This window comes from Filicampus tigris, chromosome 2 (assembly GCF_054856515.1).
Source record: "Filicampus tigris isolate MCC_2025a chromosome 2, RoL_Ftig_1.0, whole genome shotgun sequence".
NCBI classification, from domain to species: domain Eukaryota; kingdom Metazoa; phylum Chordata; class Actinopteri; order Syngnathiformes; family Syngnathidae; genus Filicampus; species Filicampus tigris.
The window spans coordinates 29747736-29763334 of record NC_141218.1 but is presented as its reverse complement, the minus strand read 5'-3'; the positions used below and the strand labels follow the sequence as shown (position 1 = coordinate 29763334).

At 40.5% G+C, this 15599-nt stretch overlaps 1 protein-coding gene across 1 annotated transcript; it reads left to right on the top strand.

The window, feature by feature from the left end:
* The first annotated feature begins 3108 nt into the window (after nt 1-3108).
* tyw2 (tRNA wybutosine-synthesizing protein 2) lies at nt 3109-12489 on the top strand. Its single transcript, XM_086020815.1, has 7 exons — nt 3109-3282; nt 3442-3589; nt 3657-3855; nt 3940-4090; nt 7935-8044; nt 8217-8374; nt 10817-12489. Exons 1-7 carry the CDS (start codon nt 3230-3232, stop codon nt 11186-11188), a joined length of 1191 nt encoding a protein of 396 aa, XP_085876941.1. The 5' UTR covers nt 3109-3229; the 3' UTR covers nt 11189-12489.
* The last annotated feature ends 3110 nt before the right edge of the window (nt 12490-15599 follow it).

Sequence of the window (15599 nt, the reverse complement as noted above, 5' to 3'; positions counted from 1 at the left end):
ATTTCTCTCACTGAGCACAATCCTCACGTCCCGGCACATTGTATATTCAAATAAAATGACAAACTGAATAATATGAAGTTCAGATCTTCCTTAGACAACCACAATTATGCTATTCTTAATATTCAATGAAATAAAAAACACAACAAACCCAAATTAAGAAATAATTTACTAATAATTTACTACAAAAAAAAAGTATATATTTTTTCATGAATCTCACTGGGTGGGCAGTCTGTCAACCTGGGTGGGCCTGTGCACACCCAGGCCCACCCATGGCTCTGCCGCTGGTAGAAAGCCTGGAATTTGCTGTAGAACTAGAAGGCCCGGCTTTTTCCACTTCTGCTCCATGCCCCCTCCCTCTTCCAGATCTTGCAAATTCCACCCAAAGTACTCTTTGTCTCCAGTAAATTGCTAATTGTGCATGCTCAGCCCTGGGCATGTTTGATTGTCAACAGCTCCCCACAATTATCCTGTTTTGTCTTTTGACTCAAGAAACATTTTAAATTTGTCATAAAAACTCTTTTTATAATGGCCAATCATTTTAAGAAGGGCATACTTGCATACTGCCAATCCCACAATTTCAGAGGACAGAGAAATGTAATTAGCACCCCAAACATCTCAATTTCAGTTTTGAAAAACAACAAACAAACAGAAGGTATAACTTCAGAAAGAAAATCTTTATTTCACACAAAGATACGCAGTCTGATGACATATGACCAAAGGGCTACATATAAAGCTGAGAAATGTAGCAAACAATTGCCATCTAGCATTTTCCACATTCCCACGGTGAAGCTTTCTAACATTTTCCACATGTGAATGTGCGGCAGTGTACACAACGTCGAGTGCTCCTATTTTTATTGCACAGTATGCGCATGCACACCTGGCACTGAGTCTTTTTGTGCTGCTCAGAAGCTCTCTTCTCACGACAAATCTGTTTGCGCTCTTTCTCCAGTGTCTTTTCCTGCACGAGCCTCTTTTTGAGTTTCTATGAAAGCTCCAGCATGAACAATCTGCGACTTTCTTTGTGCCCAGCACATGCTGTGTATAAAACGTGTGCATTTGTGGCCGCCATGTCAAGAAGGTTGTAAACCACAGCCATGGGCCATCTTCTTGTACCTGCACGCACAGAGTAGTTGCACAATTTCTGGTCCATGATGTCAACACCGCATTTGGGGTGATTATAATCAACAATAGTGTTTGTTTTTTGTTTTCGGGTATCCACAATTTCCACTTTCTGATGCATGGTGCTCAAAAGACAAAAATCGATTTATTTATTTATTTATTTTTGACGCATACATTGTCAGCAACGCTCTTCCAGATGTAAAAACCTGTGTGGAGTGTTACTGGCGTCCCAAAGTTGTTTTTACAGTTGTTGGTAGCTCCCGACAATTTTTGTTGATGGTGCTGTGCACAGTTGCATTTCTCTGAAGGAACCTGTTAGCCAAAGACAGAGATGTGAAGAAATTGTCCATTGTTACAGTCCTTCCCTGGTCCATAAATGGCTCCATCAATTTCAGAACCACATTCTCAGCCTCTCTTCCATTAGACGAGTGGGATCTTTTCCCAAATAAGGGATGGCGTGACACATGTATTTGGTGTCCAGATCTGCTGCAATCCAAAACTTGATTCCAAACTTGTCAGGCTTGGATGCAATGTAATGCAGAAAGGGGCAACGAACCTTTGTGGGAAACAATTGCTCATCTACAGTAACATGCTGTCCTGGACTGTAGAATGACATACCGTTCTGAACAAACTTCAGCTAGATGTCTGAAATTGCAGCAAATTTGTCATTTTGTATGCGTTCCTTGCGAGTGTCCTTCTTGTCAAAGCGAAGGTACCGCTTTATTTCAAAAAAGCCGTTACGAGCCATTATGGATTGTATATCTGAGTCGCCATATTTATTGGCCCGCATCTGTCTTACGGGACCAATACAACCCATGGCAGCCCTTCGAAAACTGATTGCGAGGAACGCTATGAGTTCGTAGATGCTCATCTGCCAGCTGGCATTTGTTCTGCGGGCCTCGTGGCCTGTGCAGTCTGTGATGATTGCTACTTAATACTACAAACAACTACTCTTTGATTTAGTCAACAGTTGTCCACAATCATCCTGTTTTGTCTTTTGATCTGAGAAACATTTTCAATTTGTCTTAATACACACCAACAATGAAATTTTACTCTGCAAATCTCAAAACCGTGTGTCATGGTGACTTCTGTGCAGATTGTGCAGAACAGCTGTGTTTGTGTCAGTGGGGAAGTAAGTACCCACTCGTTAATGGGTACTTAAGAATACATCCACACGGAGAGGCCAGGGCCGGGCTCGAACCCACGACCTCTGAACTGTGAGGCGGACGTGCTAACCAGTCAACCACAGTGCCGCCTGACTTCATATCCCACAAATGCTATTTGTGGATGCATAGAACTCGGTATCGTAAAGAACAATTTACCTTTATAAACCTATGTATGTTCTTTGAATGTGGGGGTACCTGGACAAAACCTTGAATCTCAGAACTGCAAGGCAGACATGCTCGCCACTTTCCTACCTTGCTTTAAAAGACAACCATAGTATACAAATTGACAGCAGCAGGTAGCATAATACAACCACAGTTATGGTAAATGGTTCCAACTGCTATGAATATTTAAATCATTGAATGGGGATAAATGTAGTTTGTAAGATAAATCTAAGTTAATGTTTATAGTAATAATTGAAGTTCATAATAAATATCAGTCAAGATCTTGGGAAATGGGAATCTGTGGTTTCAGAAATGTTTGGGTATCAATACACTTGCTTTTTTAAACAATAAACAACGTGCATTTTCGTCAGAGGAAAGTGAAATACTGTCGATATTAGCCATCGGTACCTCAGTATCAGATCTCCACACATAGGTGAGCTATTTTGCGGCCTCTACTGGCAATCATGCGCAACTAGTTCAAACTGTCTTTTGTCTTGTCTTTTTTTTTTTTTTCTGTGAAAATAATTTTATCGGAAGCTGATTTATAGTGAATTAACATAGACCATACACATGTTATTTTCATTTAATGTTAGCTGTAAAATGAACAAATATATTAGTTGTTACAACAGTTCCCACTAAAAAAATACAACAGTTCCTACTACTCCGCCGTTCTTAACCGTCCGCCTGGAAACAAGCACTGCGTTCCGTTTTCCGCTTTGCGTGTGTTTACATTTCTCTATAATGTTCTAATGGTAAATGAATTCTGGTTTTTTTTCTTGTAAATGGAAGAAGTGCCTTTCCTCCGTGTGTCTCATTGCCGTGCACAGAAATTAAGGTAAACTACAGCAAAAGAATGGCTCGAAGTTGTTAGCGGTTAGCATGGCTAGTGATGGCGAGCTGCCAATTTGCTGAAAGACCGATTTAAAAAGTTGTTTTTTCCCTTCTTCTTCGATTGTCATAATGTTAAAAACCATTTTGTGTCCATTATACACAGGGAACACCTCCAGTCCCACGATTTCCTGGATCCAAGTTTATGTATGGTGAAAGAGCCTACAGGGACTGTTCTTGTGCCCATTTTACCTTCATGTTTACTGCAACTTGAGCTAACCTTTCTCAAAGATGTGGCAGTTGTTTGGTGCCAGGTAATGAACACTTATTTAATCCAACCAATTAAAACGCACCTCCAACTTGGCCTTACATCCTCCACAGCCTTCTGTGCTGTCCAAAAAGGAGAGAGGCAAGAGGAGGGGTGGAAAGCTACAAGATGTCCTCCAGGACTTGTTGGAATCTCATGGGGAAAGGTGGACGAAGAAGGTGAGGGAAGATCTGCCTCGCAACTTCCAGCGGCATGGAGATTTAGTCCTACTGGGGCACAACTGTTTTTCCCTGCCTCTATGGAAGAAAATGGGTAATGTTGCCAGATTCCAGTGTGCTTAGCGGTTTCAATGAATACCAGTTGGATTACAAACGTTTTTTCTCCTGTTTATTTTAGATCAACAGCTATGGCACGCTGTCGCCAAAGGCCTAGGAGCCAAACGACTGGCGAGGATGAGTCGAATATCCAGTGACGGCTTCCGATCGCCTCAAGTGACTGTGCTCCTGGGAGAGCAGAGCTGGGTCAAACATGTGGACAATGGCATCACGTGAGTGTCCTTCCCAATCTGTGAGGATCAACTGATTTACTCCTGTTGTTTACTAGTGGGATGTACATATGCTCAGCACCCAGAACATTAGGCACACTCTCACAAGATAATGGCATTCCATACAAGGATCCAAACAATATATTTAATGCCCCTAAAGTCTGGACACATCGGCAATCGACGGCAATGTGGAGTTATTGCATCGAGTCCACATGAGTCTTGCATACCACATCAACCTTATGTGACAAGTGGTGGAAATCATATTTGAGATGTTATCGTTAAAATACCACATGAATAAAATGACGGCAAAAATGTTATTTCTTGAAAATATGCATTTTCGCCCATGTCTACAGACTTAAGGGACACCCTGTATCAGGGTGTAGAGCAGTGTCTTTCAAACTTTTTTGAGTCAAGGCACATTTATTTCATTGAAAAAATCCCGCTGCACACCACCAGCTGAAATTGTGAAAAAAAACTTATTTGAACAATATAAGTGTTATATTGTTTATATAAGCATTTTCTAACATTGAAGAATGACGTTATATCGTTATATTACAACGTCTTGAATAGGAATTAAATAAACACAAAAAAAATATTTTCTAATGTTTCATATTGATACTTACTCAGTGTGAAACATGGGCTTGTTTGGATAAACATATCACTAATTCGCTTGTCTCTAAACAAAGACAATTAGCTACCTGCTTCTGCTGTTACCTGCTGGTATGGAAGAGTACTACAATGTAGTAAAGACATGATTACGCTGCCAGGCGCTAGACCCCACACACAAAAAAAAAAGGCAGATTCGAACAGATAGTTCACTATGCGGTTATTTTGTTTAAGAGCTTTACAAATCCTCTGTCATGTCGGCCCACGCAGCTGCCGTGCCCCAACACGGGTGATGTATCAGCCCACCGGGCTGACGCAGAAGGGTCTGGGTCGGGCCGCAACTCCAACAGGTCTCCTTCACGGCTGTGGAAATTGGCTATCCGTTGAATTCAATGAGGAGCAGGAGTCCAAGCCGTTGGCTGATCACACAAAGAGTTTTATTCAAAACCAGAGAACCGATCACATGTGCACAACTGAACATTCTGAATTCCAAAGTACTTTACAGCAGGTTTTATACACTTTTTGTCGGGCCAAACCCCTTTTTCTGATTGGATAATGACAGTTACGCCCTGGCGCACGCCCATTATAATAGTATCATCGCAGGCGGCTCCACCCTTTTTTATGGCTAACACAAGGGACTTTCAAACTTAATGGTATCTAATGTTTGTTTTATATCGCATCACAGTCAATTTTGATTTATATTGGTATCATCTTAATTTTTATTGGAAATATAATTAAAGGCCCCTAAAGGGCCGTCAAACCTTTTATTCTTTGATCACTTCAACTAGGTTCACAGTGGCATGACATCGCCTTTCGTTCAAACATCACACAGGATCCCTCGCTGCAACTAGATATACATCAACATGACATTTCCCTCAGTTCAGACAGTGGTCAGGACACTCCAACTAGATGTACAGTAACATGACATCGCTTCTTAGATCAAACAAAGTTAGGTTCACTCATAACCGCTAACGTTGGTGCTCTTCTGTTGAATTTATGTCAGCTGTCATTTTAGGTTCACTCATAACCGCTCATATTGGTGCTCATCTGTTAAACTTATAGCAGCTGTCATTTTCCCGATGAACAGCTAATGTTAAGTGTTTTTTTTATTGGTATCGTCATCTATCATCTTCTGGTCAGCCATTTTCATATGTGCTTACAAACGCTAGACTAAAATACATGTTTATCAGATATGATTACGAGCGCTAGGCTAAAATACTTATCATTTGTATTTGTATATATATTTTATAGTGACTATATACAGATACCACACCTCACATCTACATTCTAAAAAAGCAAAAACAAAAAGCAAGGGAGGGCTGGATTGTCATCTGTAACACCATATGGCCCCCAACCAAATGTTTACTACACGTTAAGGTAAAAGGCTTCACCTTGCTAGCGTTAAACTTGGACGCCCGCACAAGTTGACCCATTATGCACATTTATCCCTCTGAGTTTTTGGCTTCGGGAAACGAATAAAGAATGCATTCTTCATTTGTGGACAGTCTTAGTGTCTGGAGTTGTTTCTGCAAGTTCTATAGCAGCGGTGTTTATTCTGCATATTTCCTTTTGAGATAAACGAGATAAAAAAGGTGTGACCCTGACGTCATGCGGCATGCTATTACCACTCATTAGCTGACCAAAAACTTGCCTGATGTAAAATACGCGAATCAAGCAGCAAACTTCCCTGCATCAAATGAAACAATAATCATCAATGTCAGTTTATAGACGATTACATACACGGGTGAAAATCCACTTCCCTTTATGTTTAATCCATCTTTAAAAAAAAAAAAAAATTCTGTTTGCCACTGGCAAAATGGGCATCCGTCATAGGCGGATAGACGTCGGCTAGGCGGAATGTCCAGCTCTGATGTAATATGAAGCGATCATACATTTATTTGGTTTCACAGTCATAACGGCCCCCCGAAGGAAATCATAACTACAACGTGGCCCGCGACACAAATGAGTTTGACACCCCTGGTGTACGGTGTTCGTGTTTTTAGTACCAGTATTTGTGAGAGTGGCTGTGCCCAGTTGGTCGGATAGTGAACAACTCTCCAAATAATAGACTAAACGTACTCGCTTCAAGCTGTTTATTTATTTATCAACCCGTCGGGGCTCTCCTGTTTTCTGGGCTTGGTCATGTGACGTTCGCAAGCTGAGCCCTCAGGCACTGTGTTGTCATTTATTTTCAGTTGACAGCAAATGCCAAAATGGCCGCCTAAGATGGATAAAAACCGACTTTGCTGCTTAATTCATATTCCACAAACACAATATTAATCAGAATGCCGTGTTTAGACTAGTGAGCCTGCATCGAACATTATTGTAAGGAAAGGTTTTCACTTGACTCCTGCTTTAATATATGATATTTCGACGTTTGGCCTTCGGTGTAATGCGGGAGCGGCGCTGTACAGCCTTTTGGAGGCTGCTGAGCATAGGTGAGCGTCAGAGCTGGGCATCGCCTATTTCCCGTCTGCATATTTAATCGACCCACGTGGTCCCAGTCGGTCCGAGTCAGCCAAACGCCGTTGAGAATGGACTTAACCTGTACCACGTCACACGCACTAATGACACGCAGCAGAGTAAGGAAAAAAATAACAAATAAAACAGTGTTGTGTACCTTGCAGTCCCACACACGCCCCATATTGTTTTCATTTCACCGACCACCACGCCGTGCGTGTGTTTGTGTCTGTTGTTTTTGTTTGATATTTTTTCTTTGTTTGGCGGCATGTCTGCTCGTGCGGCGCCTGCGTGTGACATGAAGATTACGTTCTAGACGCCGATTGGCTGTCGCCGACGAGGTATGGACCGGGACCATGCGCTCGATTATATATGCAGGACAGAACGCGGTGGCGGTTAGGCGATGCCCAGCTCTGATGAGCGTATTACTGCACTGTCATGTGTCAACACGAATTGCCCCACCATCACTGCGCTGTCTTGCATGATGTTTCACATTCATGGGGCGCTGGACTTCCAAAAGCCACTTATGTGCGGAGGACGGAAAGTACTTAAGTCTGCGAGAGAATCTGCGATCCAAGCACGTTGTGCGTCTTGCCAGATTTGGTAGAGAACGGCCACATTTTGGGGTTATTTCACCCGGGGATCTTAGCTGGCAGGAAGGTGCATAAATGAAGGGTTTGACCGGTCGATGCTCGCCACCAGCACCATGCAGCTGCACACCTTTTCTTATCTAAAAACATGGGATCTTATGACTTTGATCTCTGTCTGTCTCATATTGTAGGTATGAGTTTGATATCACCAAATGCATGTTTTCTGCTGGAAATATAACAGAGAAGCTGCGGGTTGCTGGATTCGACTGCAAAGGCGAAACAGTCTTTGATTTATATGCAGGTAAGGAAAATGTATGGTTTGTCAAGTTTAGTTTTCCATTAGACGCCAAGTCACTGTTAATATCTTTACTGACTTTTCTGGTTTAGTTAATCTCAGTTTTTGTTGTATGCAGAAAACAGAAAACAACAATACATCATTTTAAATTGCTTGCTTGTTTGTTTTGTGCTGCAAGGCATAGGATACTTCACACTTCCATATCTAGCCCACACGGGTGCGGCACATGTCCACGCCTGCGAGTGGAACCCACATGCGGTGGAGGCACTGCGTAAAAACCTAGTGACCAACAGAGTACATGACCGCTGCACAGTTCACCCAGGGGACAATCAACAAGTAATGTATTTTTATGTGCTCTTCAGTATCTTCAATATACTGTACAATACAGCTAGATGATTATGCAAATAATAATTGCCACAATTATTTTCATTGAGATAGAGATCATGATTAATGAAACAATTATTCATTGACTTCAAAAGTTAGTATTTATTTTATTTTTTTATAGTTAAGTATTTCACATTACTGTGTCAAGTGCGTGAGGGTTTGCTTCGCGCGGGAGTTCATCGTGAGCAAAAAATATAGCTGAATGCATTGTTTACGTTTTTATAATCCACCTCCGGCCAATAGCTTTCCGGTTGGCTTTTTCTAACCATGATAAATAGTGACTCCTTCGATGGTATGGAGGGGTAGTACATCTCACACATGCGCAGAAGTTATTTTAAAGGGACACTTGGATGAGCTTAACATTGGCATTTACATAAAAGGTTTGCATGTAAAAATGACATCAGGACTAAAATGCTTCGCCCAAAAGACTCTGTAGTGATTTAAGGGCTTTTTTTTGTGATTAGATTTACGACAAATTGCCCTGCCCCTTTTTTGGGCTGGGCTTGTTATTTTTTCGGTCTCAGCGGTCTACGTCACGGGAGGAAGGCAAGCGTGGTAATATTGCTCACTTTGTCAGTTCTGTTGTCTAAAACGGCAACCGATCGCCACCAAAATGCAAATGCACATTACTACTCTTGTCCACTTCAACCTGTGAGAGTATAAAAGTGTTCTGCACAATAGTTTGGATTTATTGACATAAAACGTGATCTCATCATGTGCACCTCCACAAGATCAAAAATACTGTGGCGATCGCTCCTCCACTTACACAGGCTGAAGCGGACAAGAGCATGAATGCGCACACAAACCCCTGGTTATATTGTGTACATTTAGCGACGCTAAACTCGTGTCAACTCTCAGGAGGCAGAAGGCGACTGGCAGTGGGAAAGCAATCAGGCAAGCATGGAAGCAGTGTGCGCTCGCCAGCATAAATCTATGTAGCTCTGCTCACTTCCACATTTCCTCATTCTCATATAAATCAGCCACAGAGAGGTTAATCATTTTGATATGTTGAAGTGGTCATTAGTAAGGATGTCCACATAAATTTTGGTGCCAATTGATCACCGTTTTTGGATGTTATAAGCAATGAAAGTACAATGATTTCCAATGGAGAGTTTGTAATCGGTTCCTCCAGTGACTCCGACCGAACAAGGATAGAACGGTAGGGGGCGCGGCCATACTCCTCATTAACAAGGGGCCTCATTCATGGAGACACTTATTTCCTAATTTCTCCAAAATGAATGGATAAAATAGAAAATGACAACTCATTTCATTTTCCTGATAAAAAAAAAAACGTATAAAATAAACCTGTTAGTGAAAATAATGGCCATCCCGGCCCAACCATCCCTTTAATGGTCAGCTGTCTGTCGTAGTGTTGTATTATTTTTCCAGCGTGGCGTTTCGACAGTCGGCCCAACGCCACAGGGGGTAAGCGTCGGTCACAGTTGGCCAACGTCGACTTGGTCTATCTAGACTTTTAGATTACCTGTGTGTATGTGTTACTACAAGATGTGTGTGTGAATATTTGTTATTTGAAGGAATATAACTCCCGAAGTTGATGCTAATTTCGCATCAGCATACAGTAGTCCTGGGATTTTGCACTGGTTTAAGCATTAGCGGTTTTAAAACTTAAAAAAAAAAAGTAAACTCCAACTACGGTGTCATTAAAGAGGGGAAGTCTACTCAAAAATGTTCTTTACAATAACGTGTTCTATGCAGCCCCACTATTCTAAACACAGCTCAGGGACAGCAGAATCCATACGCTAGCGACAGAGTGCATTCAGGTTACTTTCACATCAACGGGAACTTGCAAACTCATCACGCCGTTCTGCACATTAATTGTTTTTCTTTTATTACAAAGTTTTAAAGATAAAGAGAAGCCAAAATCGATATCAGAATTGAATTTCAATTAATTGTCAGTACCTGTACACTAACTGGACACAACATTAAGTTCGCAAACAGTGTACTGTAGTTTGATGAGTAGTTGTAGAATCAAACTGTATCATACCAAGGTGCCAATCATTTGGTAACGTTGTCTAGCCTATGGGGCAATCTTCCCTCTAAGGTGCGCGTGTGAGCAATTGCGCACTGCTCTCACCCTCTCAGCGCACACTGGCGCGCATTTCTATCCTCATTCCTTCATTTCTACCCTAGTGCTTGCATGTGTTTTCTCCAGGTACTTCTCTGGCTACCTCTCACGTTAGGGTCATTGAAGGTGGGAATGGTTGTCCATACAATATGTATAGTATAGTATAGTATAGTATAGTCAGCTGGTATAGGCTTCAGCTCACACAAGACCCTAAAGGGGACAAGTGCGACGGACAACAGATGGGTGTTATTTTCAAGGAAGTGTATACTTTGGTTTAAAGTACTGTGATATTTTTGTTTTCTTCTCAGATCCATCTGTGCGACATTGCAGACCGGGTGAACCTGGGTCTCATTCCGAGCTCAGAGGACGGCTGGCCAGTCGCCTGTCGCCTGCTGAAGAAAACAACTGGCGGTGTTTTACACATTCATCAAAACGTTACATCAGCAAATGTCGCGGCCTCGCATGCAGTGGATGATGACAACGACCGCGTATCTGGGAAACGAGCAGACAGAGAGGCATGGCGGGCTTGGGCCGCCGCCGCCGCGAACCGCATCGCATGTTTGTTGAATCAAATCACTGCTTCGACATGGAGAACAAACATCCAACACATTGAGCATGTGAAGTCATACGCACCTCATGTGCATCATGTTGTGCTGGACTTGGAGTGCAGACCAGCCTGAATGGAGATAAAAATGTGTACATGCATACCTACGTTCATACATAGGTACAACAACACTGAATCCTGCCCCTTGGGTTCAATGTCATTCAGGAGACACTTAACAGTTCACTTGAGTTGACTTCATTATTGAAAACAGATTGTTTCTGTATATATAGGGGATACCCTATTCTTACACACATTCAAACAGCGCTACAAACATTCAATATACTGTTCAATAGTATGGTGCCTCGAGATACAAGTGAGCTGGTTCATGAGTTTTTCGAGACACGAGTTGTCATTTGTCACCTTTTTTGGACTTCTTTTGTCACCTTTTTTTGACGGCTCAGATTCAGAGAACAAGTCAACCGTGATTGGTCATTGTGAGCAGTTGTGATGTCATTTTCAGTCGACAGAAGACAAAATGGCCGCCCCCTGAGATGGCTAAAAACTAGTGCATTTTGCTGCTTAACATATATTCCACAAACGCAAAATTAATCAGAATGCTGTGTTTCCACCAGTGGGCCTGCTAGGAACACATTCTTGAAAAAAATATGTTTTTTGTTGACTTCCGCTTTAATGGGAAACCTGTATACAGTATAAATTAATGAACTTATATTTGAACTCAAATAGTGCAGGAACACGTTTTGACTTACAATATAACAGTACTCAGTCATAAATTCTTTACCTGCAAACCTGAGATGTGTACGTTTTCCAGACGTCCATTTGATTTTTTTCTCACTGTCGGACTGTTCCAGGTGAGCAGCACCACAATGGCCATTCAAATGATGAATAAAGACCATTTAATTCTATTTAATTGTGAAACTATGGGGCGGCACGGTGCTCGACTGGTTAGCACGTCCGCCTCACAGTTCAGAGGTCGTGGGTTCGATCCCGGCTCTGGCCTCCCTGTGTGGAGTTTGCATGTTCTCCCCGTGCCTGCGTGGGTTTTCTCCGGGTACTCCGGTTTCCTCCCACATTCCAAAAACATGCATGGTAGGTTGATTGGACACTCTAAATTGCCGCAACCCTTGTGAGGATAAGCGGTATCGATAATGGATGGATGGATGTGAAACTATGTTATAAGTACAACACCACACATTTTGTTGGTTGTTTTAGGGAGGCTGTAAGAGATTCATGAAATTCTATTTATTTAAATGAGGAAAGATGATTGGAGATGTGAGTGATTTGAGTATGTGGTCACGGAAAGATTAAACTCATCTCAAGGACTGTCACTATTGAATATTTTTGCAATCATAATGGATAGATTGTATTATCTGTTATTGGATACTATTTTATTTTGCAATGAAGCGTATTCCAAACCCATTTTCTCCATGACTATTAAGTATTAACCAATTATTGTTGTTTATTTTGGTATCGTTTAGTGATTATAAAAAGAAAAGGAACGAAGCAATAATCCACGAGAGTACTCACCATACTTTTTGCAACTGATTCATATACTGGACTGGTCAAGGTAAAAGCAGATGCTTTTGCAAATGTTTTACTTTTGTTAAATTCAAGATAATCATTTTCCCTAAATGAAGGACTACAGATATTAGATAATAATTACTGTTGAAATCCGAGGCTTTGGACAATTATAAATCAAACAATGGTAAGTGGACTGTCACTTGTATAGTGCATTTCTACCTTTGGTGCTCAAAGCGCTTCACACTGTACTTCATCTACCTACTGATGACGCAGCATCAGGAGCAACTGGGGGTTCAGTATCTTGCTCAAGGACACTTCAACATGGTCACAACGGCTGGGGATCAAATCCACAACCTCCGGGTTGGAAAACAGGATCTTCTCTTGTGGAGTTTGTTACGCATGCATGAGTGAACATATTGGGGTAATGAGCAAAAGTATTCTAAAATACTGTACAAAGTAATGATGGTTGGTGCAGATGTGTGATAAATTAAAGGTAAGAACAGGAATAATATTGTGAACTCAGATGCCAAATGGGGAAGGTCAATCTACTGTCTTGGGTAAAACGTGAATTATGACAGATGACCTTGCATTCGACGTACTATATAGAAACTGACACAGGTGGGAGAGTACAGACTAATGTGGACACTCTCAACCCCATCCATCCATCCATCCATCCATTTCCTACATTGCTAATCCCAAAGGTTGGGGAAAAAATTGATCATTCTGTCCGTCACATAAGAAATAACAGTGTACACTATGATAATTCAGAGAGAATCTTCATGTTATGACAAAAAACTACTCATACTATATCTAACATAAATTGAAGTACAGATACTTTATGTAAAATATAGATGTAAAAAGTAAACAAGTACAGACTCTAAAATGCAGATGAGTACAAAATTAAAACTTACTATCTCCCATTCCATTTCCATTTTTTATTTGTTTCGAGCAGAATTACTTAAACAAAAAACATAAATGACCTGCATACAAAAAACAAAAAAAACAAGACTTGAGCAATACTGAAAGCAGAAAACATGCAGGTTCGATGTTCAAATCAAATCATTAACACTCGAAAAGGAGTGGGAAGAGGAAACCTTTATTTAATCCCACCCCTATTTCTCATCAATAATTTAACAGTTTAAATACTTCCTTCTGTCTTTTAACATTATCCAGAAAAATAAACAAAAAGGCAAGGCAAAATTGACCGCAGTATTGAAATCTATAACCAAAATATGAATGAAAATAAGAGCAATATACTTTCGTTCATTCATTCAGTTAACTGTTATCTTAAATAATAATAATAATACATACCAGCAATGGTAAGACAAGCACATACCAATAATAATAAGAAACAACATAAAGAAAAGCTCATACCAGCAATGGTAAGAATAACGATACCAGAAGGGTTATAGACAATACATACCAACTTGGTGAGGAACAACAAGCACACCTCAACATTTCAAGACGAGAATTGATTCCATATTGCATAATTGCATATTGCAGATAAACATTGCATGGCATTAAGACCCGCTCTCACTATATTGTGACCAGAGGATATGTTTATATAACAGTTTAAATCTGTGAATATTTTAGCGTTGCTTGTGTTGGATATCCAGGCTGTTCCAAAATTTCACACCACATACAGATACACAAAAACGTTTCAGAGTAGATCGGACTCTAGGTAATGTGAAATCTTCATATCCTCTCAAATTACCGGGATGTGTTTTCTCCTGAATTGTGAAAAAGTGTTGTATGTTACTTGGCAATTGTTTGTTGAAAGCTTTGAATAAAATTATTAATATATAATATTTTACAAGATCATATATTTTTAATAGTTTTGACTGAATGAAAAGATTGTGAGTGTGTTCTAGAAATCCAACCTTGTGAATGATCCGCACAGCTCGTTTCTGTAAAGTAACTAATGGATTGATTGTACATTGGTAACTGTTTCCCCACACTTCAATACAATACGTAAAATATGATAGTACCAAGGAGTAGTATTAACTACTGAGTGTATTTTCATCAAGAAATGGTTGAACTCTATTTATCATTGATAGACTTTTTGAGATTTTTGTTTTTATGTGTCTGATGTGGGCTTTCCATGATAAATTACTGTCCATTATAACCCCTAAAAATGTATTCTCATCTACATACTCAATATGAACACCTTCAATCATAATCTGTAGTCTTGAACTGGCTGTAGAATTACCAAACATCATTGCCTTTGTCTTACTCAAATTTAATGTTAATTTATTATTATCCAACCACTTCTTCAATTTATTTAATTCCTAGTTTACCGTGTTTACAAGTTCATTATAATCATTACTGCTAAAAAAATATATTGGTATCATCTGCAAAGGGTATAAATTTTGGTGATTGAGATACGTCAAATATATCATTGATATAGACATTGAAAAGTTTTGGTCCCAAAATGGACACCTGGGGGACACCGCAAGAAATACTGAGATTCATCTGTGAAGGGGGTGGGGGGTGGACCTCTTTTGGCAAAGTAAAAAGGCCAAAGTGCAGTTATCTGTTATAAGTATGTCACATACTTATAATACTTATAAGTATGTATAAGTATGTCACTGGCGTGGGTCCAAAACCTTGTACCTCCAAAATAGTCACTTTTCAGGAGACCCCAAAAATGGCAATTTTGTTTAACCATTAGCATTGCATCGTGAAAGAGAGCAAGCCATTTTCAACACTTTAGATAGGTCATTAATGTGTAAAACTAACACTCACGCATGTGGACTGACCAATAGGATGCATTTTTGAAAAAATATGAAATTCACCAAAATGTGACTTAGGGAGGTTTGGGCTCGACGCCAGCGATGTGTATATGTTGTTGAGTTAAGCAGCAAAACGCACTCATTTTTAGCCATCTCCGGGGGCGGCCTTTTTGTCTTCTGAAAATGAAAATGACATCACAACTGCTCACTACCACCAATCACGGCTCAGATTCAGAATACAGGTCAGCATACTGACCCCATAATGCATTACAGATT